Source organism: Pezoporus wallicus, unplaced genomic scaffold (assembly GCF_028554395.1).
Source record: "Pezoporus wallicus isolate ANWC-B61680 ecotype Strahan unplaced genomic scaffold, APGP_CSIRO_Pwel_v1 contig_13748, whole genome shotgun sequence".
NCBI classification, from domain to species: domain Eukaryota; kingdom Metazoa; phylum Chordata; class Aves; order Psittaciformes; family Psittacidae; genus Pezoporus; species Pezoporus wallicus.
The window spans coordinates 124,945-152,512 of NW_026636988.1; the positions used below are offsets into that span (position 1 = coordinate 124,945).

Below are 27,568 nucleotides of genomic sequence, written 5' to 3' on the forward strand. Positions count from 1 at the left end.
AGATTGCACGACTGCTTCCTTGGGAGAAGGCTGGAAGGCTGCTCCTGGCCGTGGCTTCTATTGCTCCTCATAGGAGCCTGGAGTTGGCTCTCCAGACTGGAAGCACAGCCAGCCCTGGTAGGTTCATCACTGGTGCTCGTGGGGAGGGCTGCAGGTCCTGCTGGTGCTGAGCCTCAGTGTACTGGGGGAAGAAGTAGCCTAATGGTGATGCTTTGCTGGGATTCCCGGTCTTGAGTGGAGGTGTTAAAACCAGCACAACAAGGAGGGCTGAGGGGTGGGGGTGAAGCGTTTGTGGGGTTTTTCTGCATTCAAGGGATCTTTTTAAGACCCTATTTCAAGAGGAAAAACCCCTCTCATCACCCAGTTTGACCCCAGCTGTGTGACGGAGGCTGTCAAGTCCCCGCTCTAACTCCTGCACGGGGAAGGTAACTTGTGGCTCTCAGCTGTCTTTCACCCTGCCTCGGTTCAAAGTGGGAAGCGATGGAGAAGCCGCCCTGCTCCGTGCAGGCTCTCCCTGGTCCTGTTGAACGTGTTTCCCTTCTCCGTCTGCGTGTCTGACGCTTCAGCTTCCCGCTATCAGATCCCGTTCCGCCTTTGTCTGAACAAGATTAAAGAGCCCCCCGCTCTCAGAAGCTGCATCCTAGCCGAGGTGAACGCATAGACAGTTATAAGGTCATCCTGCAGCCGGGTAACGATGCTGCTTAATGAGCTTGTCTCCCATGGAAAGGAGGTGGCTTTGACCCCTTCTGAAAGGCTGCTGGTACCCGCTTAGGTGAACAGAGCCACGACTTGGTGATGGGAATCAGCACTGCTCTTTCATCCTGGCTCGTGTTCCGGCAGTGATGCGGCTCAGGGTAACCCTGGAGGCAGGCAGGGAGGTTTATGAGGTGTCTCTGGTTTCCCAAGTCCTGTTGCAGGCAGACAGGATGCAACAGGGACTCATTAGATGGAGCCAAGCCCCAGGACCGAGAGGGGAGAAGCAAGGGATGGGGCCGAGCTGGGAAGGTCCATGCTGCTTGGATGCTGAGGATACACTTGCTGTGGCTTTCCCAGGGGAAGGACAGGCAGGAATGATGCTGGCTCGTACAGACCAAAGGGCGAGGGGCTCCTGGCTACCATGGGACAGGGAACGGGGATGTCCCCATCTGTTGCTCAGCAGCTCCCCCTCACTTCTCCCCTTGCTGGGGCTCCCCAAGTCAGGATGCTAAAGCAGCCCATGCTGCCTGAACACTTTTCCCTGTTATAAGCAACCCAGGGAGAAATAATTCACAGAGTCAATGGCTTTTTAATATCTCTGTGCTTCAAGTCAACTTCCAGTGCAGTCATTTGCCTTTTAATTAAAATCATTGCTTCTCCCCCCACATGCAATTTCCACCTCAACACGGTCCAGGGCCATGGAACCCCATAGGTGATGGAGCTCCCTTTCCAGCCAGCACCCAGAGACGGACGGGGCTGATGGTGGTGGGATGAGTCCCTGGTAATGGGGGGGGGGTCTCAGGAGTGCGAAGAGATCCCTAAAATAGAGCCAGGAGCGGGTGGGAGGGCCATGGCCCCTCTGTGCTCCCTGTGGGGTGTCTGCAGTGCCGTGCTGACAGGGAATGACGAGCTCCAGACTTGTCAGCGCCGGTGATGTACCTATAATTACTGTCTGATGTGCCAGAATTAGACTGGGAGCTGAGGAGTTTGATGCAGACGTGAGTGTCCTTGGCTGCCAGCGAGAGGTTTAACAAGTGCGAGGCTGCAGGCAGAGCAGATCCCAGCCCTCCCCGGGGGCTGCTCCTCTCTTTTCCTGCTGGGAATGGACTTCTGGGAGGGATGGATGAGGTGCAAGGCCCAGCCCCGGGACCTGGGGTCTGCAGTGGAGGCTGCTGCTGGGGAATGGGTTGTTGCATTCAACTACTGGTTTCATGGGGTGGTGCGTGAAACCCCAGCTCCCCGCTGTGACCAAGCCATGGGGCTGACCTTCCCCATCCTCCAAACTGCATCTAAGCACCAACCTCTTCCCAGTGTTCCACCAGTGCAAACCCCTCAGCCCCTTATTCAGAGCTATAGAAAGCCCCCAAGACGACTGCACACCCTGTAGCATCCCTCCAGTCAAGGCACTTTTGCCTATCTCCTGTATCACTTGCCTGCTTCTTCCCATGGTTTCTGGTTCCTCAGCTCCCATCCGTGGCTGTGGCCGTCTGTCACCAGCAGTGCTGGGTGTAAGTGATGCGTACTCCCAGCCTGCACCAAGGTATTAAAGCCTTTATCGTAGTCCAGGGCCTGTAATTCACAGCACAAGAACCAATAAATGGGAATGATTCACAATCGTTTAGCAGCTTCTGCTCAGGAAGAGGGAGACCAGGACCTCAATTAAGCTATTTGTAAATTGTTAATTTAAGCATTTCACTCAGATGCCTTAAATTGTTCCCTCCTGCAGTTTACAAATGGGTAAAGAGCACAGAAATATAAATGGAGCAGTGGGGAAATGCCATTTAGTTCCCAGTTTTTGGCAGTGGTAATAGCACACTGTAGCTAGCGGTGCTTTGATTTAAATCAGAGTAAACCAGGGCTGCCTTCAAAGTAAGATTGACTGGGAAGCAGTGGATTTCTGGTAATGGGGACTGGCATAGGGGCGTTGAGGGTGTGATGCTCCCAGGGGATGAGGAGCTAGGGGTTGCCAAAATGCCTGGGCAGCTCCGGAGTCGCTGATCCCTACGCCAGGGATGTGTGCTTGAGGCTTTTTTTCCATGCCCTGCAAAGTAACTGTTAAACCCCTTCTACCTTTCCTCTGGGTTTAAGCCAGGTGACTGCTTCCCTTCTGGCATGGGTGTCCTGGAGAGCTTTGGCTTTCCAGGTGGGTAAGGAGTAGCATCAGCATCATTGGTTGGTCCAGATGGATGCGGCTCCCAGGGCTTGCTGTGACACCCCCTGATTCATCCCATCCTGCAGGTTTGCCCCCAGGCACTCAAAGAGTTTAGCATTTGCAGAGCTGCTCCGTGCCAAGTGGTTTGAAGAGCCATGAGCCTCCTCTGTGGCACTTGGGATCTCTGCTTCCCCAGAAAGTGCTGGGGAGGAGGGAGCTTGTGGCCCCCCAAAACCCAGCACAGCCCTTGCCAAGGCTTTCTCTCTGCAGAGCTAAAATGGAAAGCTCCTTCCAGAGACCTGGACCAGGATCTGATCCTGCACCAAGTGCTGCTGCAGCTGGCCCTGGCGTATGTTCCCTTTGCTATTTTAATGCAGAACAGGGCACGTCTCCTCTAAACCCCCCCCTGGCTCCAGGATGGGACAAGGCTCAGCTCTGAATCCCGTTGGTCGAGTGGGATTTGCTGCATCTGCGCTCAGCAAGTGAGCAAAAGGAGAAGGGTGCTGAAGTACCCTGAGCGTGGAAGGACTTGGTGCTGTGCCACGGCACCGGGTGGGAGCCGGGTGCTGCGGGCGCCAGCCTGGCCCGGGAGGTGTTGGGTGCCGCAGCAGCTCGGGGCTGCGCTGCGCTGCCAGGCACCGCTCGGCTTGTGCCGTTCGGGGAGCAAACTCTCGCTTCCCCGCTTCTCCAGGCGGGTTTTGGCTTCCTCACCAGCTGGGGAGCAAAACCCCAGCCCCATGGGCTCACCAAGCGGGCGCCCGACGGAACAGCTTGAGATGCGACTGTGAGCCGAGCCCCGGCGCACGGCAGCACCGGTCCCCGTGGGAGGCTGATGCACCTCCGGGTGCCAAGTCCTCCCTTCGGCTCCACCTGCCACCGCTTGGCACATCCCGGCTTGGATCCGTGATGGGCTCTGCCAGCGCTGCCGGGTGATGCCAGCCTCGGCAGATGTTGCCTGCAGCCTCGACAGGCGGAGCAGCCACGTGGAGCTGGTTTCTCTCCTGCAGATCTGTTCCCTTTAGGGATGAGCCATCTCCCGAGCTGCTTTGACACCTCCGGGGGCTCGCGGGGGTTTAAAAAGAGGGGTTTTTTTATTGCTTAAGAACTTATCAGCTATCAGTTGGCTGGGTTTAATGAGAAATTATGCTCCGTGGCCCTTCAGCTGTGAAATGCATTGAGTGCATTTAACTGTGTGGTGTCGAAAGGTCTCCAATGGATATTTTATTTTCCTTTCCTTTATCTGGCTTCTTCCCCATTTCTGATAGCAGCAGACATGCATCTGGTGTGGTCCAATCAGTGCCTCCGAGATGGAAAAGACCTTTCTGTCCACCCAGCTCTAAGCTGCCCTGAGACCAGCGCATCCCTTGTGCACGGGTGAGGGTGTTCTTCACGCCTGTGACACCCTGAGGACTGAGATAAGGTCTGATATAAAGCGCCTGACCCACAATCACAGTCCCCACCGCTATATTGAGGCAGGGCTCATGTCTTAATGGGGCCTTTTCTGGCCCAGTGATGGGCATTGTGGAGTGAGAAGGGGAAAGAGGGACCCTGATTTCCCATCGGGTCTGCACTGCCCAGCTCAGTGTCGCACCAGAGTGGATGCTTTAAGCAGAGGCTCCTTCTTTTTCCCCCCGATGCTTCAAGCGCCTGGGGACAAGCAAGGAAAGGCTCTGTCCATGGGGATGCCAGAACAGCTCAAATCCTACATCTCTTTCTCCCCAGCCACCAGGAATAGGGCACGTCCATTCCCACAAGGTGGACCTGGCCCTAGCAGCACAGCACAGGGCACGCAGGGTACTGAGCATGGAGCTGGAGCTCCCAATGTAAGAGGGATGTGGAGTGAGTTCAGAGGAGGCCATGGGGATGCTGCAAGGGCTGGAGCAGCTCTGCTCTGGAGCCAGGCTGAGAGAGCTGGGCTGGGCCAGCCTGGAGAAGAGAAGGCTCCTGAAGGGGAGACCTTAGAGCAGCTCCAGTGCCTAAAGGGGCTGCAGGAAACCTGGAGAGGGGCTCGGGACAAGGGATGTAGGGCCAGGCCAAGGGGAATGGCTTGAACCTGCCAGAGGGGAGACTGAGATGAGCTCTTGGGCAGAGTTCTTCCCTGTGAGGGTGCTGAGGTGCTGGCACAGGGTGCCCAGAGATCTTAAGGTCCCTTCCAACCCAAACCAGTCTGGGAATCTATGATTTGCTCCTGGTTAACACCTCTTTGCCTCCCTGAGCATCCTTGGCTGCCTGGTGCAACAGGTTCCTGCTCCTTCTCCAGCACTGGAACTCAGCATCGCTGCTCTGAGCAGCATCTCCTTGGTCAGTCCCCAGTATCTCGTAGTTTAAATGATGTACAATAGGCCTACTGTGAGCAGCGTGTCAGGGCACCGCATGCATGAATATTGCTGTATAGACTGCGTGTGCTGAGCCCAGTTGTGAGCAGACACAAAGCTGTGCTCTGTGTCCCGGCTGTATTCCCACCCCATGACTGTCTTACTGTGCGGATTGAAGTGGTGCCGGGGCAGAGCGAGGCTTCATTGTGCTCGGGGCTGTACACTGGCATTGTGAGATGCAATCATCTTTCTAAAGAGCTTACAGAGTAAATAGGAGGATGGAGATGGAGGAATCGGCTGATGGAGGGAAGAGGCCGGAGCTGGCACCAGCGGCTGGAGAGCAGGCACAAGAGCAGGGCAATGGGCATCCTTCTCCCCTGCAGGCAGGTTTGATGCTGTTGCTGTCTGAAAGCAGCTCCTTGTGTAGCTGCTAAGAGCCATGTCTGGCATTGCAGGTGTAAATGGGGATGTCTCACCCTGGTGTGTTAGCTCCTCTGACCAGCCTCTCCCTGGGGCTTGCGTTGCTGGCACACAGCAGGTCCCTGGTGAGGATGAGGTGTCACTGAGAAATGGGCTTCTCACATGTGCAAGTGACTCAGGTTTGCACTGCAGAGAAGTCGGAGCCTTGGAAGCCCCAGAGGGGGAAGATCCCCCTTGGACTTGAAAGCAATCATTTGCCTCCGTGATGGAGCAAGGCTGGGTGTAGGGAATGGTGCCTCTTCCCACAGTGACAGCAGGACCATCCCTGTGGTGATGGTGCAGCAGGCGGTACTGGTGGGAGCTGGAGGTGATGGAAGCATCCTGGGGTAGACCTGGGTGCTTGGTGCTGCCCTTGGCATTCCATGGCAGCTCAGTTCCCCATTGGAAATAAGGGATGTGTGGGGGTCTGACCTGCAGGAGAGAGGGCACCATCCATGTGATGGATGTGAGACAGCAGCAGATCTGCAGGCGGGCCCTTCTGAGCAGCTTTTAACTGATAATAATGCTTATTTACTCCTCATCGCAGAGCAATCAGAATTAAAAGGTCACCCCATCCTCTGGCCCTCCCCGCAGCAGGAGTGAGCCAGGTTTCAGGGATCAGCAGGAAGGACAATTAATCCTGCTGGCGGTAATGGTGTTTGCTTTTCCCATGTAGCATCCTCCCATCCCCAGACACTCTTTGTGCCCCAAACCTCCAGCTTCAGCTCTAGCATCCTGTGATAGGGAGCACAGGGGAGATGCTGTGGGTCCTGGCATGCAGGAGGGCCCCAGATCTGCTGTTTGCCCTTGGCTGTGTCTCCTTGCCTCTCACCTCTGTTGCCTGTATTGACTCAAAGCTCTTTGGAGCAAATCCTACCCCTTCCCCATGGTGCTGGCCGAGCAGAGCACAGCTGCTGTGCCAATACAAATAACACACAGGGTACACATGATAGTTGTGATATCAATGTGAAGGGAGAGATGCCCTTGGTCCCAAACTGAAGGAGAAAGGGGAATAGGCCCCTTCTATGTGTACGATGTGCAGGAGCCAGCTCCTCCTGAAGTGCTCAGCAAAGAGGACCATGGTTTTGGGGGGTTGTCAATGCAGTGAATGCCTGTGCCAGCTGTGACTCACATCTAAGGCTGTTGGAGAGCCTGGAAGGGCTCCAGCCCTCCCAAGCTTCTCCCTTCTTGTCCTGCCACTGCTGGGCTCTGAGCCACAAGTGCTCCTGACCCCCCCCCCCCCCCCCCCCTGCTCCATGCATGCCTCAGTTTCCCCATCTGTGAAATGAGGATAAAACCAACCTATGTGTCTTTGGTATGAGGGCTCTACAGCCCTTCCCAGCCAGGCCTGAGTGGGCTCGGGTGGTTGTAAGTCCATGAGAGATCCTTCAGGATGTCAGAATGAGCTGGATGGAGGCAGAAACACCGGGAATGGGGGATGGAGGAAAACAGGAGGAGTTTGCAAAGCCACAGTGCAAGTGTTCCCCTAAATGCATGTGCAGGTGGTTTTGGGGTGCTGCTGGAATTCGCTCTCAATTGCATCGCCCCAGTGTTTGGGTGCTGCTTGACCATCGGGGATCCTTGCAGGACAGGTCAGGGCCGTGCTGGGGTGTCACGGCCTTGGGTTGGGGAAAGCCTGAGTTATGGAGTACCTGTGACGAGGTCAGCATCTTCCTTGTGGGGAGAGGCAGGAAAACACCCACAGAATGCAGGCATAGCAATGGTCTTCGTTAGCTTGGGTGAACCAAGAGGAGCTGGCTTGTGCCTCCAAGTATCCCTCAGGTCATCACTGCCTGTTCATCACTCCTTCAGGGTGACTTCATCAACCCCTGCCCATGCCAGCCTGGAAATGGGCTCTGCTGTTACCCTGCATCCTCCAGGGTTGCACCCAGAGCCAGGGCGGATGCGGGAGCACAGGAAGGGCTCCTTGAGCCGATAGCCCCATCACCAGCCCTTGCTTTGGCAGGACAGGGAGGGGACAGTGGCAGCGCTGGTGGCTGAGCACCAGCTCCTGGCTCCCAGCCCATGTGATGTGTTTGAGGGGGCACGTTGACATTTCCAGCAGAAGAGAAGGGGAAAAAACACACCCGGAGACCTACAGGGAGCTCCGAGCCGCCTGAACCAGGAGAGCAGGAGACACAGGCATCGGAAGAGGAATCGAAGCGGGAAGGGAAGGGAGAAGTTGCTGGGATAGGGAAAGGATGTGAGGAAAAGTGCTGGCTGGCAGCCGGGAGGATGCAATGGCGGCTGGCAGAGGAGCTGTGGCACTGCCTGTGAGCCATGGAGACAGCCCTGCCGCGCACCCCTCGCTAGTTTGGGGGCAGCAGTGGGGACTGACGGGGGCCAGGACCCGGGTGGCAGCAGGGCACCAGCTCCGGAGCTCCTCCAGGCACCCAGCGCTGCTCCGGCTCCGCTTCCCGGTGCGGGGGATCCGGCTCTGGATGTGAGGGATCGGTGTCCACAGGGTTGAGCGCCGCCGGTCGCTGCGTGCAGCTTTCCTCCGGGTCAGCGCCGTGTGATAAGGTCGGTACCACCCCAGCTCGCTGCATCCGTGTTTAATAACGATCCGATCCCGTATTTCATTAACACAAGCATCTCAAGCGGCTCCATCCGTCTCCTTAGATTTAACTTGACGTGTCGCTTTAAATGCCAAGTGATCAGGAAAAGCATCTTTCCCTCGGTTTAAACATATGCGATGAGATGCGTGTGTTTGTCACACAGATTTCGGAGCCCTGCTCCGAGCCGTCTCCTGGTTCCTCTCGGCTGCCTGGGTACCACCATGCTTCCTCGCTGGGCAAAGCATCCCTTTGGAGCTTCCCCTAGAGCCGTGCCGAGGCTGCGGGAGCAGGAGAGACCCGCCGAGCCCGGGGACTACAGGCTCACTCCGTTGCTCGTGGGTATGGACCAGGGGGGGTGACGCGATGGGGATGCAGGCACCAGGTGATGCTGGTCCCTCGGGGATGGTCCCAGCACCATGAAGGTGGGCTCTGCCCCCCGGGAGGTGATAGTGTGGGGCTGGGTCGGATGCTTATTGGGGTGGGAGGAGGCAGCAGGGCTGCAGGCAGATGCTGCTGCCCTCCTTTTGCTTGACTAAACCTCGCTGCCTGGACAGCTTCTGACTGGTGCTGGTGGAAGGGCCGGAGCTCTCCTTGTGATGTGCCCTGGTGTGGGTTAAGAAGTGCAAGAGAGAGCAAGAGGGTTTGCTCTGTGCCAGCGGGAGGGATGGAATCTGCCTCTGGGGATGGTGCACCTCATCCTAGTGTCACCTACAGCATCCCACTCCGAGGTGGGGGAATGTGGTGCCAGCCAGGCGCTGTAGGGACTGTGTGCTTCAGTGTCCTCATGCCCTGTGGAGAGGAGATGACGTGTCCCAGCAGCATCCCCATGCCATGTGCACGCAGGGTCTCTCATCAGGCTGTCGGTGAAGCATTGTCGCATCTCACGCCATGATTTTGGATTGGGAGAGGCTTTGGATGTGGGTCTGAGCAGGTTGTTTTCAGCATTCCTGATTTTTAAGTAGCTGTGACTAACCATGCTGGCACAGCGGGCTGTGGCCACCCGCCTACTTGCTACCTGGGCGCTTATAAATAGGGTCTGTTCTCCACACCCCATCAGGAGCCTTCCTGAGCCCCTCCATAACACCAAACCAGCTCCTTCCAGCCTCTCCCCCGCAGCCACCAGAGCTGGCATCACCCCATCTCCTGGCAGGAATCACTCCAAAAGGCAGCTCCCCCATAATTCCAGCCTGGAGGCTGCGGGAGCAGCACTCGGTGCTGTGGCTGGACCTGCTGAGCTCCGGGCTGTGCATCCAAGCACATCACGATGGCAGCAGGAGCCAAGTCTTTGGAAGAGTTGGGTCTTCCCGTGCCAAGGCAGAGATGGGCCAAGTGTTGTGCCGGGCTGAGCAGCCAGTGGTCCCCAATGTGCCAAGCTGGGTAAAATCCCCCTCCTGGGCGCTTTCTCATGTGGTGACTCCAGGCTGCAGCACAAGGGCTGGAAAAGCCATGGGTTTGGCTTGGATTCTTCCCTTAGCGATGATGGGAGGGGGGATGGTTCCCTCCCTCAGCCCTGCCGTGCTCTATCAGATGAATTAGCTCCTGATAGGGTGCAGCACGTTGAAGCTCCTGTCAGCAGCTCCCTCGGTCAGCATCGCTGCGCTGACGGCAGGAGATGAGAGGTGCTGCTGAGCTGGCTTAGAGAATGGCACCCAGTGCGTTTGGCACAAGGGGCCGGAGCATCACCCCTGCATCATTTCCCTGCACGGGAGGTGTCTCCCATCCTTTAACCTTCCTCTCCATCCACTTGTTGCATTTTGTCTCTGCCTTCGACCTCAGGCTTCTCCGAGGTGCAGCTTTGCCTGTGTTCCCAAGCTGGTGCATGCCTTGAGCAGCAAACAGCCTGGCTCTTGGCTATAAGCTCACAGTTGCCTATGGCCATGGGCCAGGCTGGAGGCTCCTGCTGCCTGACCACGCTTGCCCGTTCCCGTTTCTCCCATCATGGAAGCGGTTGTGGCAGCCTTGCTCTCTTTAGTGACTCTCCTCAGTGTCTCATTAGAGGGAACAATGGTCCTGTCAGGAACTCATTTCTGGTCGTGATGTGTGTTCCCTCCTCCTCTCTGCCAGCACCTCCTCACCCCCTGCAGGCTCCACAACCTCCCCGTGCCTCTGCACTCTTGCTCTGCTTGCAAAGAGATGAGAGGAAGAAATTAATCCAAAGCTCTGACTGGGAGCTCAGATGATGCCCTCCTTCCATCCTCCATCCCTCCATCCTCCCTCCCTCCATCCTCCCATCCCTTCATCCTCCACCCCTCTGTCCTTCCCTCTCTCTGCCCCTCCCTGGAGCTGCACCACATGCAGACATGCATCTCCCATGCTCTCTGCCACACCAAGAGCTGGCTTTGGAGCCATTTTCTTCCAACTGGACCCAACCCTCATCCCTTCCCCCTCTCCCACCTCCCTCCCTCTGCTCTGGGCTAAGAGGAGCCATCGATTTGGTGTCTTGAAGTGATGCCTGATAGATTGGAATTGATTTCCAGAGGCATTTGTCTGAGCAGCTCCAGGCAGGAGCGCCCAGGACCCGTGCTGTGACTTGGCTTTGCAGGAGCGTGATGGGTACGGCTGTGCCTCTGGGGCTATTCCTGAGCTGAGGCTCTGTGCCTCAGTTTCCCTCTCCCGTCTGGCTCCAAAGGGGATCCCCAGGCTCAGATCTGACTGCTTCCAACCCAGTTGCCAGGCTGCGCTGTCTCAAATCACTGCTGCCTGTATGGAGACCAGACCACAATGTGGCTTGTGTCTGTGCTGGGAAGAGCCTGGCCTCTTCCATCCTCTCCTTTGTGTCCTGCATCCCCAAGCTGTTGGCATGTCCCCAGCCATCCCCACCAAGGGTACATGGGCTCCTTTCTCCTCCCGTTCCCAGCAGGGATGCTCTCCATGCACAGAGGATGCTGCTGCCTTCAGCCTCCTGCCAACAGTCAGAGAGGAAGCTGATGGCAGGGCAAAAATCTGCCCTGGCTTTCCCATCCTCCCTGTGCCCTCTGCCCATCTTATTCGCCCTTGCCCAAGCATGGGAAGCTCCTTGGGGATCGATGCTTCCCATTGCTGGGGTCTCCAGGAGGGCAAGGACATGTGGGGAGAAACTTCCACTTGGATGCTGCTCTTACTGCATGGTGATGAGGGCATTTCTGCCCGTCGGTTGCCCTCAGAGCATCCCCTGATGCTGTGTACCAGGCCTATGATGCAGGTCAGGTCACATCTGTGCTTGGTGCTGTCCCTTCTGGTCACTGCAGCACTCGGGTGAGGGTAGGGATGGTTCCCAACTTGGACCTGGCAGGAGATTCCAGGGAGATGCTGAGTCAAGGAGACAGGGTGAGGAAAAGGAAGGACAGGGGCTGGTTGATGCTTTTCAGCTGCTGTAATGGGATGCTCGTTCTGTGTGCAGGCAGAGACAGGCAGGGTGGTGGCAGGGACACCACAACAGGAGCTGCAGGATGAAGCGGACCAGGCTGGAGGAGCTTCTTGGGTGCCAGGTCCCCCTTTTGCAGATGGCAGCATGGGGAGCAGCCTGGCTCATGTGCCTCATGTCAAAGGATGTGGGGATAGGGCTCTGATCCTGAGCACAAAGTGAGCAGTCGGGCGTGCTGGTCCTGCTCTTGGCACTGCTGTCCATGGGATCTAGGAAGTGAACTCCTCTCCCGTTTCCATGTGCATGTGTGGGTGTCATAACACCCGGCGAGGTGGGAAGTAGCTGCTGCTTTTCACAGGGCTGGCCAGATGGGATTTCTCCTTCGGTTTGGGGTTTGACAATGACATGGGAATTTATCCGGTCTTTTCTCTGCTTCCAAAGTTAAAGGAGCTGCTTGTCAGGGCAGTGCGGTGGAGAGCTGCCAGCTGGATCATCCCATGCTCCAACTGGGAAGCAACCAGGGGGCACCAACATTGCTTTGGACCGGCTCCTTGTCAGCAGCATCGGTAGGGCTGGCGCTGGTGGGGTGCAGGCAGCATCCAGGGCACGTAGAGGCTGGGGACAGGCAGGTCTGCAGGGTCGCATCCGGACTGGCACGGTGTCCTGGCTGTGGTGCCGGTGGGATCAGCACGGCCCCGGCTGGGAAGTTCCCAATGAAATGGTCAGCGGGTGGTGCTTTATTTTTCCTTGGTTCCACTCGAATTTGGGAGTGAAAAGCACTGCGGGGAGCTGCTGAGCCCGGGCTAAGCTGGGAGAGATCCTTTGGGATGGGGAGAGGAGATGGGAGAGCCACAGCCCCCACCTCCCAGAGCATGGGCATGGGGAGCTTTGTCCTGGGATGGATGCTAGCGGTCCCTCATGGGTGGCCTTGGCACTGCCTGGCTTTTCCCAGGCGGTTTGGTGCTGGCTCTCCATCATCCCGGGAGCAAGAGGAAGGCAGGGATGCTTCAGCTTCCCTCCTTGTATTGCTCACCGGCGCTGAGCGAGGGATGAGGAAGAGTGTGCAGATGCCTTCACTTCAACACCCGTGTGCTGGGATGAGCCATGGGTCTGTCCCACACCTGCCATTCCCATGGGATAGGGGCATCCATAGCCCATAGGCTGAGCTCAAACCAGGGATGTGTTCCTCTGCAGGTTGATTTTAAACAAGACCTGGCTCTGTAAAGCAGTGCTGATGGCTGGGTCCGTTTGGCTCTGGGTGGTGCTGTGGGGGGGGACACTCATGTCCCCCCTGGTGTGTCACTGCCTCATTGCTGCTCCTGGGCACAGCTTCCAAAGGAGAACACCAACACACATGCAGCTGCAGTGGTTTTGGGCTGTGTTTGCTGGTCCTATTGTGGGGGTGAGATGGGAGCTATGGGCAGACCCCGCAAGGCACTTGGCCATCCCGAAATGAGCACAAACAGAGCATCCCTGTGCCAGCATCAGGGATGCCCTGGGCAGCAAATGACTCTGAAGGTCCCTTTACCCCACCAGGTCCTAGCTTGGGTAAAGGTGTTCATTTCCGGGGTGCCCACTGAGTTTGGCTGTGCGGCACAACAGGAGTTAAGTGTATCCAGAGCCATGGATGCACTTCCCAGTCGTGCCTCCGGTCCCCAGTGCCTGGCAGCAGCACGGCAGGGAAGGGGTTAGTGCTGAGCAGAGCTCTGGGTGCTGGGCAGCCTCCGTGGGTGCTGTGCAGGCAGTGGGCTGGCAGTGCAGCAGCCGCAGCCTCTGGGAGGAAGGCGAGCGCATCCCAGAGCATCGCAGGGCTCTTCCCCGCTGCCTTAATGGCCGGGTGCGGGGGAACCGCATCGCTCCGGGGGGCTTCTATTCTTTCACCTCCCTTTCTCTCGGAGCGGGCTCTCTCCTTCCCCTCGCCTCATCCCCTTCTGTACAATCGCTTTCTCGGGCTGCGTTTCATGCTCCGGTAACTGCCGCTGCTTTCCCGACCCGCCTGAGCTTCGCTGCCTCGTGAAGATTTATGCAACTGCAGTAATAAACTGTGTTTGAAAGATCCTCTTCTTGATAAAGCCCTGCCAAGCTGCTGCGGGGGGGGGGGGGGGGGGGGGCGGAGGGGATCAGAGAGGACCGTACCGCCGACCCTGCCGTTGTTCTCGCTCCTGTGGGGCAGCACCCGCAGCACGGGGCAGGGCTTTAGGGATCTTTCCCATCCCCATCTCCCTTTGAAGGAGCAGGGCGCTGGTGGAGAGCCGCTACTTGAGCTGCAAGAGCATCACCCAAAGCACCTCCGGTGCTGCTGCTTTCCTGGGATGGAGGCGCTGGCCGCATCCTGCTAGGAGCCGGGGCTGTGGTCCCGGGCCGGGTGACCCCCTTTGCTGGCAGGTAAGGGAGATGGATGAATGAATCGGCAAAGGGAACCGCGCTCCCTCAACCTCCGCCTGCTCGGAGAGGGACTCGCCAGGATTTACCGTGGGATTTTGGTTGCGCTGGGAGCCCTGCGCCCGGCCAAGGAGTCTCCTCCAGCCCCTGGAGCCCCGGGGGCTGCCTCCGCCGGGCCACCGAAGCAGTTTTCCAGCCGCCATGGAAGCTGTCCTGCTCCCGCGGGTAAGCGATGGGGTGGTCCCTGCGCTTGGGGACACCCCGCTTGGATGGGCTGGGGCAGGGCTGAAGGGGGGACCCTGGGTGGGCTCCGGCCACCGGCTCTCCCGCTCCGTTGACCTACTTGGAAGCAGCCCCTGGAAGCACTTTGCAGGGATCTGCTGCTGCTGGCAGCGGGGCAGCCTGTGAGCGGGTACCACTGCTCCAGCATCCCTCCATGGGATCTGCGGAGGGGGAAGAGAGACAACTTGGTGGGAGGATTTGTCCCTGTCCCTGGCAGGGGGTTGGAACCGGATGATTTTTAAGGTCCTTTCCAACCCAAACCATTCTGTGATTCTATTCTATGCTTTTGGGTGGCAGGATGCAATCATCCCCTTGAGGTGAAGCCAGGAGGGATTAGGAGGGATGGAACCAGATGATCTTTAAGATCCCTTCCAACCCGAACCATTCTACACTCAGTGTCCTTTCCCCATGCACAGTGCCAGGGAAGCACGACCCCGTGAGGTTTAAGGTCCCTTTCCAAAGGAGCCCCCCTATCCCAGTTGTTGGCTGTTATCAAATTGCCTCCTCCCACTCCGGGCTGGGATACCTGAAAGGGGAAAAGGTGGCCAGCGTGGGGACAGGTACACGTGTGTCTGTGGTGGCTTTTCCTCTTCTCAGTTTAATGGGGTTTATGGACCATGGGCTGCCTGATGAGGGATGTGGGAGCGGATGCAGCACAGCCGGGAGGGGAAGAACCCCCAGTGGCTTCCAGCTTTGCTCTGACCCCGGTGCAGATTGTGCAGGGCTTTTCAAATCACCCTTTTTAGCAGTCGGCAGAGGCAGAGAGCTGGCGCGTTCCGCTCTTGGAGCATGTAATTAGGGAGCGGAGATCTGCATGCTGATGCATGGCTTGGCATCGGGAGCAGGAGGAGAAGGGTGGGAAGGAGCTGGGAATGTGGCCTCAGCCCAGGGATGCTACACTCAGGGCTGGTGGATGCGCTTGGGAGGTGGCTGCAGGGAACCAAGGCCAGGTTGGATGGGGCTTGGAGCAAGCTGCTCTAGTGGAAGGTGTCCCTGCCCGTGGCAGGGGTTGGAGCTGGAGGAGCTTTAAGGCCCCTTTAACCCAGATCAGTCTGGGATTCCATGATCTCGGGGTGTTTTGCATGGGGCAGATGTGCCACCACGATGTGGTGATGCAGGCACCTGAGCAAAGTGATGAGGGAACGGGAGCTTCAGCTCTCACTCAGATTCCACCTCCTGGGTAAGGGGGTGATGGTCCCCTGGCTGAGGTCCCATTTGGTGATGGAGCTGGACCGGTTGTGTTTTAGAGGAGGAAAGGGATGTCCTCAGGCATTGGGCAAGGGTAAGGATGTCCCCATGGCATTGCATTGCTGGGAGCGTGATGTCCCTGCCTGGCTCGTAGCAAACCCCATTGTATGACCTTGAGCAGAGGAGTTAGGTCTGTAACACACGCTAGAGTCCTGTCCTACATTAAAAACACAATCAGTTGATATAAAGCTAATACGTGGTGCTGATAAATAATTAAGGGAAAAGGAAAAACCCGCTTATGATTTGCTTAACAGGAACTTTGGAATGAAGGGGGGGGGGGGGGGTGTGAGTAGAAGGACAAGGAGAGAGATGAATAATGGATCAAGGTTAAATGGTGAGTGAAAAAGGAAAGCTGTAACGTGGTGAATCCCTGCAGTACGCTTGCTGCGGCTTGCCAAACTAGTTAGAAGTGCCAAAGGCAGCGTTGGGCACGGTGGCAGCGGCCAGGACCAGCCCAGGGCTGTGGGGCAAAAGGTTCCGATGCCATCAGACCCTCACAAGTGGCTTCTTGGTCTGGGCAAGGGGCTATGGGCTGTGGGGTGGCCCCATCCTGCAGCCAGGCAGGAGGTGCCAGGCGCTGGCAGCGTGCAGGGACTTCCAGGCATCCATCAGCGCTGGCGCTGGGCACAGCTTCCCAGGAACCCCACAACGTGCAGCTCATGGATTATTAGCAAAGGGGCGAGTCCCTTCCCCTGTGCTGCCTGCACCCTGCCTGCACTCGCTGCCTGCTCTGCTGCCCGGGATGGGGGGAGCTGTCTGAGCGGGATGGGATGGGATGGAGCAGAGGGTGCCGTGGTGCTGCTGAGTTCGGTGCCCATGGGTGCTGGGAGCAGTGGATGCAGGATGGGGTCTGATGGTATGGAGGGGGTCCAGCAGGACCTGGCAGGGAGGACATAGGGGTCCTGCATGCTCTCATGGGCATCAGCACAGTGCAGGATGGGCAGACACCAGCATCCCCTCACCATGGCCCCCCCTTTCATTTTCTTTTTGGTTTGTCCATGTGTCCATGTCCCCCCCCCCTCATCTGTCTGTGCTCTGGAGCGGTGCCTGGCTCCTGTGTCTTGTCTGTGCTGTTTCCATGACCCAGCACTGTTTTAGCCATGATTTGGTCTGAACATCGTGGTCTCGGTGGCATCCCAGCCCCTCCATCCCTCCTGCTCCCTCCCCTGCCCCATCCATCTCCTGCCACCACCAGCCCCATGCCCACTGCCATCGCAGGGGCATAAACCCTGCACCCCCCAACCCATCCCACTGAGGGATGCTCCCGCTCCCATCCAGGCTCTGCTCACCTCTAGCTTAAAACCCCCTCCCCATCCCCAAATCTCAGCACCCCACCTCTGCCCCATAGCAGTGGGGCTGCCCCAGGGCTGGTCCTGACCCTGTTCTGCTCTCCCCCCTCCCTGTGCAGATCCCGAGAGGACGAGCACCCACATGATCTCGGCCGATGATGCCGAGTACCCGCGGGAATACCGGACCCTGGGCAACGGCACCCGGCGCTTCTCCAATGTAGGGCTGGTGCACACCTCGGAGCGCCGGCACACCGTCATCGCTGCCCAGAGCCTGGAGGCCCTCACCGGCCTCCAGAAGTCGGAGATGGAGCGCAAGAGGGATGCATTCATGGACCACCTGAAGAACAAGTACCCACAGCATGCACTGGCGCTCCGGGGGCAGCAGGAACGTATGCGGGACCAGGTACGGGGCGTCTTCTTGGGGCTGGAGGGGATGGGGACCACATCTCACCCTTTGGGGCTGGCTGCGGGAGAAGAGGCTCAATGGGGGTTTGGATGGTGCATGAAATGGGTGGCTGCTTGCAGTAGCCTGAGGGGGAGCATCCCCCAGGTCTGAGGAAGAGCATCCTCTATCCTTGGGGAGAAGCATCCTCCAGCCCTTTTGGGGAGCATCCCTCAGCCCTACTGGGGAGCACCTCCATCCCTCCCCAGGGCTGGAGGGCTCCCAGGCAGATTCATCCAGCCATGCGAGTGGATTCAATCCCACTGGCTGGCAGCAATAATGGGGAGGAGAGGGGTGTTTCTCCATGCAGAGGGGTGGGGGTGATGGCTGCAGACCCCAAACTCACCCGGAAAGGGGCAGCTGGACCCATGGGCTGGTGTTTGCAAGTGCTGCTGCATGCCTGGCTCTCCTCTGTGCTATGAACCCCCCAAAACTGAAGATACTGGTGCAGCACCAGAGACAGGATGGATGCTTTCTGAGCTGGGGGGTCAGTGCAGCTCTTGGGGCAGATATCTCCCTCCTGACTGCCCCACAAGGTGCTGGGGGGCTGCTGAGCTCAGGAGGGGCTATGGGGCAGGATGAGGCAGTGAGGAGCTGTTGCTCTACCTCAGCATGTGCTGCTGTGCAGTGTGGGATGGGGATGGGTGACACGTGCCAGGATTTAGCATCCACATCCTTTGGTTACCAGGTCCCCATGGAGTCAATCCCACCCCAAGGACCTGCTGGTCTTTGGAGCAGGATGTGTCTGGGCACCCCTGCTGAAAGCAGCAGAGCCCAAGGGTTGAGTGGTCCCCATGGCTGGGGGTGCACCCCTGGGCTAGGCAGCATCCCAGGGTGCTGGGGAGCCCATCCTGGTCTGGGTACCAGTGATGCGGAAGCGATGCTGTTGGGGCAGTGATAAATCCCCACCTAAACTGGCACTTCTATGAGGAGGCACAGGGGAGGGTGAGCACAGAGCTGCTGGAGGAAGTGCCTGGAAAGAAAGATCTTATATCATCCCCAACTAGACACCTCCCGGTGGGATGCAGGCGCTGAATCCCACAAAGAAACCGGCTTTGTAAGGAAAACCCTGCATGCCGAGGCATCGCCATCGCTGTCTCCTCGGTGTTGGGGTGCACTGGGGGGGGTGTCCCCACTCTGCAGCCCCTCTCCTTGCTAAAAAGAGATCCTCAGCAGCACAGCATCCCTGTTTTGGTGGCAGGCTGTTGGCTGGTGGTGACATTTCCAACCCGAGTGACATTTCTCAGTAAATAACCAGAAATCTTTCCCCTGTTATTGCAATGATTTCAAGACTGTTTTGGGTAGTTTTTAATATCAGCGGCTACAAGGAGAAAAAACCAGCTCCTGTTGACTCAGGGTCTGAGCTTTGGGGGAGTTTTAGCAGGTCAAAGGCAAATGGGTTGGATTCTGGAATGATCTTGTATCCCTGGAGCCCCTTGCTTAGGGCTGTGGGTCCAGGTTGGCTTCATCCCCCTGCCCTGGGCATGATGCTAAGGGCTCAACTCCATCCATCAGCCCAGCCACAAGCATCACATCTTTGCAACCGGTGGGGAAAGAAAACATCCAAATCCCATTCTTCTTCTCTATTTTTTTTTTTTGTTTCCTTTCCTTTTTCCTCTCATTTTCCCTGTGGGTGGTAAATAATAACAGGGAGAAAAATGCAACTAGAAAACACTGGAAACCCCAGGGGCCAACCTTTAAATGACATTGGGATGCAACACTCTGGGCCTTCCTATACCGTTTGAAGCTTGCTTTGCTCTTCTAGGGGAGCCTGGCAGGTATTTCCGAGCAGGCTTTGCTGTTTTGTTGGGGTTTTATGTGTAATTTCCAATGCGTTTGCCAAAATGAGAGGTGAAAAGAAGCGTTTCAGGAATGTCAACATCCCTTTCAGCGCAGCAAAGCCTGCAGCAAAACGCCAGCGTTCCCGTGCTGAGGCATTGGGAAGGGAAAGCAATATTAATTTTAATCGTATGTATATATAACAGAGCAGGGGGGGGGAAAGGAACACAGGGAAATCATTGTACCAACACCCAACAGACCGCTAGCAAAGCTGCGGAGAAGTCCAAGGAGGCAGCGAGCTTGCTTAAAACCCAGATGGGAGAAGGCGTTAAATGGGAACGTTAACAATAAAGAGGGGCATGGGAATTGGGATGAGGTGGCTGACGGAGCACGTTGGCTCCTGGGCTTTGAGGCTGCTTTGGAGGGGGGGAATCCTACCCTGGGAAGGGGAAATCTAGAAGGAGAGGGATGGCACGGCTGGGATTCTTATCAGTGTGCTCTGGGATGCACGGTTTGGATGGGGCCACCCTGTGGTACCCGATACTGAATGCACATATACCTATATATCTATATACCTATATACCCATATACCTATATATCTATATACCTATGTATCCCATATACCTATATCTCTATATGCCCATGTATCTATCCCATATACCTATATGTCTATATACCCATATGCCTATGTATCTATCCCATATACCTATATATCCATATACCTATATACTTATACACCTATGCATCTATATACCTGTATCTCTATCTCATTATGCTTATATATATATATAAAGTTAATAGCATCTAAAAAAAATAATTAGATGATGGTTCAAAGAGGTAACCCCATCACCCCTCCCTGCTTCCTACTAATGCCCACATTCCTATTGGATGTGCGTTTGGGATGGGGCTCAGAGGGTATGTACCACCCAGGACAACATGGTTTTAGTGCAGATAAGTGATAAATCCCAGAAAAGAAGGGATTACACCCCCTCCTTTCCCTGTAAGCAGGTAAAACATCATTCAGCCCTGTCTGCTCGGGTGCCCTGCAGCTCCTAAGCTGCAGTGTGGGTTTAAATACTGCAGCGGAGCTGGAGCAGAAACGTGCCTCATTCAGGGCTACAGGGAAGTACATAAAAGCTCAGATTTTAGCTTGTCCAGCTCTGCTGCGGGAACAAAATAATAGGGAAAGGCTGGAGCCGAGTGGGAACATGTTGGTGGCTGCCTGACAGCAGCAGATCTGCAGCTGCACAGAACAAATCTGACTTTGGAATCAATAAATACCAACCAGTGCAGATGGATGAGCCCACAGAGCCAGGCCCTTGCTCTGTCCTGCCTCACCAGCGCAGGCAGGGATGCAACAGGGGTGCAGGCAGGGATGCAATGGGGATGCAGGCAGGATGCAATGGGGATGCAGGCAGGGTGCAACAGGCTGGGGAGATGCTGCTTTGCTGCAGGTGGCTCCGTGCCTCAGTTTCCCTGAGGGAAGCGTGCGTCTTGGCTGCTTCCCCGCTTCATAGGAAGGGAGAACTCACGGAGAACTCAGGGTCCCAGGACCGTGGGGGATTGATGAGGCTGTGCCAGTGGCATTCGGGCACCCTGTGCTACAGCAGTGATTTATGGGGGGTGTGAATGGATGCATGCACCTCCAGCACCTACCCCTGCCCATTGTACCCCCAATTCCCCCCAGCACTTACCTTTGCCCATTTCACCCCCATTGCACTCCATTACACCCCAGCACCCACCCCATCCCATTGCACCCCATCGCACCACCCGCCCCATTGCACCCCCTGCACCCTAGCACCCACCCTTGCCCCATTGCACCCCATCACCCGCCCCTGCCCCAATGCATCCTTATTGTACCCCATTGCCCCCCCCATTGCACCCCATCACCCGCCCCTGCCCCAATGCATCCTTATTGTACCCCATCGTACCCCATTGCCCCCTGCCCCAATGCATCCTTATTGTACCCCATTGTACCCCATTGCCCCCCCATTGCACCCCATCACCCGCCCCTGCCCCAATGCATCCCTATTGTACCCCATCGCACCCCCTTGCCCCCGCATTGCACCCCATCACCCGCCCCTGCCCCAATGCATCCTTATTGTACCCCATTGTACCCCATTGCCCCCCCATTGCACCCCATCACCCACCCCTGCCCCAATGCATCCTTATTGTACCCCATCGCACCCCCTTGCCCCCGCATTGCACCCCATCACCCGCCCCTGCCCCAATGCATCCTTATTGTACCCCATTGTACCCCATTGCCCCCCCATTGCACCCCATCACCCACCCCTGCCCCAATGCATCCTTATTGTACCCCATTGCCCCCCCATTGCACCCCATCACCCTCCCCTGCCCCAATGCATCCCTATTGTACCCCATTGCGCCCCATCGCGCCCCATTGCCCCCCCATTACCCCCCATCACCCTGCCCCGCCCCTTTGCCCCCCCTCCGGGAGCGCGCTCCCCCTCGCGGCGGCCCGGCGCTGCTGCAGGGGGCGGCAGGTGGAGTCGCGGTTGCCATGGTGACCGCGCCCCCTATCAGGGCAGGCGCGCGGGGCCGACAGCGGCGGGAGGTGGCGACTCCGCTCGGCACCGCCCGCCCGCTCTTCACACACCCCCCCCACCCCTCCCTCCGCGGCCCGCGTTGCCGATGTGATCCGAGCGGAGCCGATCAGAGCCGAGCGGAGCCGATCAGAGCCGAGCGGGGCCGAGCGCGCCCCGCCGGCGCTGCGGATCTCACCTGCCGCAGGTACCGGGGCCGGCGGGGCGGGCGCGGCGCATCCCTCCGGTGTCGTGGTCCCCTCCTGCATCCCGGGGCCCGCCTCCCCCCCGCCCTCCCCTTGCCCACGTACCCTGGGGTCGCTCCCACCCATCCCAGCACCCCCTTCCCAAACGTCCGCTTCCGTCTCCCCCGACATCCCGGTGTTCCCCTCTGCCATTCCCATCACCAGCCGGTGCTCCGGATCGTGCCCTTACCTTGGCCGCGGCGCTCAGTCCCCCCTGTTTTTCCAGCCCCCCCATACCCCCAGTTCACCCCATTTCCCCTTCGCGGGGTTCCCCCCACGTCCAAGTCCGCAGCATGGAGCTGGTGGCAGTCTGTGGGTTCCATCGTCCCTGCATTACCCTTCGGTGCAGGAGCTGGTGTGGGGGGGCCTCACCCTGCTCCTCCCGGTGCACGTGGAGCCATGCAAAGCCCCCCGCGGTGCCCGTGCCAAGCCCACTGCGCAGTCCCCATCTTCCCAGGGCACCCCTGCATTGTCACCCTTGTCCCTGTCCTTCTGCAGGGGACACCGGTCCCCTCTGCCCTTCTCGGGCTGTGTGTGGGGGCAGACGGAGAGGGGCAGATGGTGGCCTGGGCATGCAGCATCCCTGCACCCAGTGGGATCTTGTCTCACCTCCAGCTCACTTGGCCGAGCATCCTTCCCGTGGGGGTCCTGCCAGCACCATGAGGACCCACCCGGGTCTGAGCCCACCCTGGCCCTTGGCTTAACAGCGTGTCCCTGCAATCCCCATGGTGTGAGGTTGGCATTGTCTTGTTCTCGTGGGGTGCTTGACTGGGCTGGGGGTCCCCCCCATAGGCACGGGGTACCTGGACCCTCTGCTTTTGCCAAACCAGTGGTGACGGAGGCTTGTGAACGATGCCCGAAGTGAACCGGTTGGTGGGAGCTCGCTGGGGCGGTGGGAGCGAGAAGCAGGGTCCTTCATTACGCTTCCCAGGGTCTCATCTTGGTCTCCAGAGGTGGAGCGTGTTGTGAACCATCACAAAGTGCTGTAATGGTGGAGGAGAGCGTGTGTGCCTGTCAGGAGTAACATGAAGGAGCGTGTGTGTGTGTCTGGGAGCAGCCAGAGCTGTCTCAATTTGATTCTCTTATTTCTCCCCTCCTGGGAACGATTCCGGGCTGATTAAAAGAGACCTGATCCATGGTTTGGCTGGGAATCAGGTTCTCAGGAGCTGGGAGTCAGTCAAAGGTCCGGGGGTCACCCCACTTCCTGACAAGTGGATAATAAATACGGCCGTGTTGATGACAGCGACGGCAGCCCTGGGGAGGGGATTGATGAGCCTGTGGTGTAGTCCAGCAGGGACATGTCCATTGCACACCCACGAGGAACCGGATCCAACTCCATCCCGGCAGCAGGTGGGATGCACCTGGCGCGCTTCCCTGGCTGCGCTTGGGCTCCCAGTGCTCCCAGTTCCTCACCGTGGTTCCCAGGAGCACAGTGCCAGTGCTGCTGCCCGTGTGTACTCCAGCCTCTCCGGCACACACGGATGCGGGGATGTGACCGTGTGCATCCATCCCTGCCCCGGCACTCGGTTTCCTGCTGTTCTTAACCCAAATGTGCCTCCTTCTCCAGGGGATCCATCCTTCCTCACTCTTGTCATGGGGTTTCTCAGGGACTTGCCATCAGGGATGAGCTTCCTCGGCTTGGAGGCACCTGACGGAGGGTGGAGGTCACCCCAAAGCTCTTGGAGGGGTCCAGACCCTGGTGCTGTCCCTGGCTGAGTGCAGTGGGGAGCGGATGGATGCTCGCTGCCTGCTCACTGCCGGGTTTACCTTGCACGTCCCTATTGTGCTGGTCCACCTACGCCGTGCCGTTGCCATAGCTACTCTGCAATCTGATCTGCCCAACTTCTGCCTGCTTCCCCTGCTTTCCCCCCAAAACCTTTGGCCCTGCACCTTGGCTGTTCTTCCCATGCCCCAGCAGCGGGATGGAGGTGGGAGGGGATCCTGGTCCCTGTGCTGGGATGCATGGCTGCTTCCTGCTCTGGTTGCTGCAGGGTATGGGGCAGTGATGGCACAGAGACCTTGACCTTGGAGGCCACAGAAGGGGGATTCTGAACACCCAAGCACGGATGCTCCTCAGCAGAGCTACTTGGGGGTGCTCTGCTAGGAGCAGGTGTTGTTGATTTGCTTTGTATTAACATCGGGAAGGGAAGGGTCAGGAGCATAAATCCATGGCCATTCAAAAGCGCTTGTGCTCTAATATCACCTGGGTGTTGTAGGTCAAGGCCATGGTCACCGATGGAGAACTGATGAACCTCTCTTGGAGAGCAGGCTGGGGGGTGTGTGCAGATAAGGGATGGTGCAGGGTACCAGGGGTCTGTCGGTGATACCTGCCAGTGGCTCACTGTCACAAGCCATCTGATGCCATCAGAGCATCTTTGTGCTGGGGACTGGAGAGAGGTGTCATAAACCCCAAGTCTCTGCCTGAAAGACAAGCAAAGCAAGCCTCTTGGTACCCTTTGCACGGTGGGGTCTGGGCTGGGTGACTCCCTGAAGCCCCTTCAGGAGCCCAGGTCTGATGGGAACCATCCCCTGCACTGCCACATCCCATCCTGTCTCTTTCCTGAGTGCTGAGATGCTCAGGTTTGAGAGGTCCTCCTGCAATAACTGCAAGGGCTCTGATGACAGTATCTGCAATGCACAGCGCCGGGGTCACTCTTCACTCTATCAGGTTCCTGTTTGCATTTGACTCTATCTTGTCGTTTTGCTATTTCCACTTTCATTCAGTTTCTCTTGTGCTGGAAAGCACTAAAAAAAAACCCAAACCCCAACTTTAATAAGGCGAAAGCAGATTAAATTCCCTTTACAGCTATTTTTCAAGGAGAGTTTTGTTTGTCAAGACATTGTGCCTGAGGGGGACTCCATCAGAAACTGCAACTCCTGAACATGGGTGAATTAAGCAGCCTCTGTCCCTCCCTTTGGCAGAGCACACTGGAGCCGCTGCCTGGTTTAGAGGGCTGCATTCAGTGCTGCCTTGTTAATCACTAGCAGGTCTGTGTTCTAATTGCTAACCTGGGGAAGTCTGCCTTGGTCAAGGCAGTGACTCACTTGGATTTCCTCCATTTACCTCCTGTCTTCTCCTGGGATAATCTCATAAAGACTATAAAGAATATGATTGTTAAACTCCACCACGTTCCTCGATACATCCCCCACCTCGGGTTTTCCTCTCTTCTGCAGCACTCATGCAGGTGCATCTCTGCAAGCGTTCATGTGTGCCTATAGGTTCCCTCATGGCCATGGGTTCACAGGAGCACCTCAAGCCCCGTTTTGCTCTTGCCCCAGCTGCTAAACGCGTGCCTGTGCACACACATGTGCACGTCTGTGCTTTTAGGGGGGCCCCAGTGCTCATTAGTCCATCGTTTTGCAGCATCGTGGACATGACTTTCATCGCAATTATCATCTCAGCCTTTGTAATTCTCCATACCTTCTGCACAGCCCTGCTGCAAGCGAGCTGCCTGGTTTATTGCTTGTAACAAGGCTGTCGCTTCAAATCCTCTCTCAGACCATTATCTCCCTTTGATGCTTTTGAAGAGCCAGCGATATGTTAATTCTACCTTGGCCTTCTCTCTCTACAAACCCTCCCTCGCCAGCCTGGCTGGCTGCCGGGGTGCTTGCAGGGGAGCTGGGGCTCTGCCTGCTCTGTCCCCTGCCTTTTTGGGGAGCTGCATGTAAGGCTGGGACCGTCCCCTGTCGCTGTACCTGTGCTGGGGGAGCGTGTCCTCTTTGCTTTGGGAGATTTGGGGTGGATGAAGGACAGGCTGGTGCGACAGCAAAGCCTGCAAGGACAGATGGAGACCTGAAAGGTGGTGTCCATCTCCTGCTTGGCCCTGGTAGACAGCACCAGATTGTAGGTCCTGGACAGCCCTGCCCCTTGGCAGGGAACAGGCAGGGCAGGCAGCGCATCCCCTACCCCGCATCCAACCCATACCCAGCTCCTTTGCTTAGGGATCCCGCATCTCTCATGGGGATGCCAGCAAAGGGGGCTGGATCCAGGGACCTGGGAGAGTGTTTGTGCCAGGGCACCCCGGTGTGCGCTGCAGGGCGTGCAAACCAGCCCAAATTGCTTCCAGAATATTCTTGATTCCATTCCACAGCACTTTGGGGTTCAGACAAGCTCATCGCCGGTTTGACGGGGGGTGGTTGTGTGCGGTGGGGATGTAATTTATGGACTTTGTGATAAGCCTGTCCAGTCATCCTAAAATAATAAATAAAATACATACCAAGGGCTGGCAGGAGATAGGATCAGTAATATCAGGGTCTGAGGAAAATTACTGAGCCTCTTCAACAGCAAAAGGAAGAGTATGGAGGAAAAAACCCAAAGGTGCACAAGGACAAAGTCAAGAGCATCCTCTCCTACCACAGACTGAGTTGGGGCCCTTTGGGGACTGGGACAGACTGGTATTGACCACTCTTCCCAGCAGCACTTGGCCAAAATATGTGTTGAGGCCCATTGCAGGCGTTCCAAGCACAGAGGACCTGGGGGGGGGAATGAGCATCCCCTCAGTCCATGTTTTCGGGGACCAGGCACCTCCGTGTTGCCCTCCTGGGTGGGTGGGGGGGTCTGTTGCTTCCCTCCTTGTCTGGGTGTACTGGTGGGGAGAATTGGGTGGCAGAGGGGCCGAGTGTGGCAATGGAAGGGGATGAAGGCTTCCCTCCTGGCTGTGATTTGTTAAGGGTCTCTCATGCAGCGTTTCCTGGGAGGCAGCATCCAAGCCTGGCCCTGGGGAGTTGGGCTGCGTGCAGCTGAGCAGCAGCAGCAGCAGCAGAGCCACAAAACTGCTGCCCTGTGCAGCTTAGCTGGAGCTGTTTCCCCATCAAGGCACAGCACGTCAAAGCCTTCAGGAGCTGATGCAATGCTGCTGCTCACCTCCCCGAGCCAGCGAGCTCCGAGGAGGGACGTGCTGAGGCTGTGGGTTTCTTACCCGGGGTCCGATGCTTTGGCTCGACACAGAGCAGTGCTGCAGTCTGGGATCTGCTCCTGTGCATGGCCAGGCAGGTACCAGTGCTGCCGGTGGGCTTTGTGCCCGGCATCGCAGCCTGGCCGCTGGTGCAGCGGGTGTGTTAATTGTAGGTGTGATGGATGGAGTCGTTTGGGACCAAAAGGCATCCTGAGGCGGTTTCTGACTTCCAAGTTCCTGGTGTTTTGGAAGAGCTTGACGTGCCCAGGATAGGCTTGGATCCTGCTGGTTGTTATCTAATGGTGCCTGGTAATCACAGCTCTGGGCTTCTATTTCTGGTTCTGCCTCTTGAGTCACGATGTGCCCTTGGAAAAGACCTTTGTGCCTTGAGGCTCGTCTGCATGAAAACACTGCAGTTGTTTGACTTCAATCACTTCTCAAACACTTTTGGTTTGGTCGAGGCAAAACTTTGGCTCTACGGGTGTCTTGTGGCGTATTAACGTGAGCTGCATCTTGAAGGCAGTTCACACGACTAAGAGCATCCTGCTGATGCTCGAGATGAGCCTAACAAGTGGGTTGGTGTTCATATACCGAGGCTAGACCTGTATTCACCTTGTCAGCAGAAGGGTTAATTCCCCAGCAGCAAGGCCTTGCATGAATACTCCGTGATGGTCTTGGCAGGCACCAGGGCATTGCTGGGTCTGGTGGGGACGGGGAGCTTGGGAGAGGGGGGGGGTTTACTTTCCATTTAAGATAATAACCCAAAATAACAAACCAGGTTTGCAGCCGTAGTGATTGTGGTGGAGAAACAAGGGCTGTATAAAAGCAAGGTGATAGGTGGGTGGGAGAGGGGAGAAAAGAGCCGCTGAGGACTTTGATCCCAATAAAAGGAGTGCTGGGACAAAAGCTGCTTTGTCCCCATTTCTTCCACCCTTCCCAT

At 57.2% G+C, this 27,568-nt stretch overlaps 1 protein-coding gene across 15 annotated transcripts in view; it reads left to right on the top strand.

The window, feature by feature from the left end:
* The window catches only part of SRCIN1 (SRC kinase signaling inhibitor 1), a 68,428-nt gene that overhangs the window by 12,262 nt on the left and 28,598 nt on the right, over positions 1 to 27,568 (top strand). For 10 of the 15 annotated variants that reach the window (XM_057402608.1, XM_057402614.1, XM_057402613.1 and 7 more), the window contains one exon: positions 16,844 to 17,127. In XM_057402608.1, coding sequence (XP_057258591.1) covers positions 16,844 to 17,127 — 284 coding nt within the window. Of the gene's footprint in view, positions 1 to 7,808; positions 8,146 to 8,343; positions 8,520 to 13,644; positions 14,131 to 16,843; positions 17,128 to 21,576; positions 21,697 to 27,568 lie in introns of those variants that run through there. The other 5 variants (XM_057402611.1, XM_057402622.1, XM_057402609.1 and 2 more) reach the window with 3 other exon arrangements.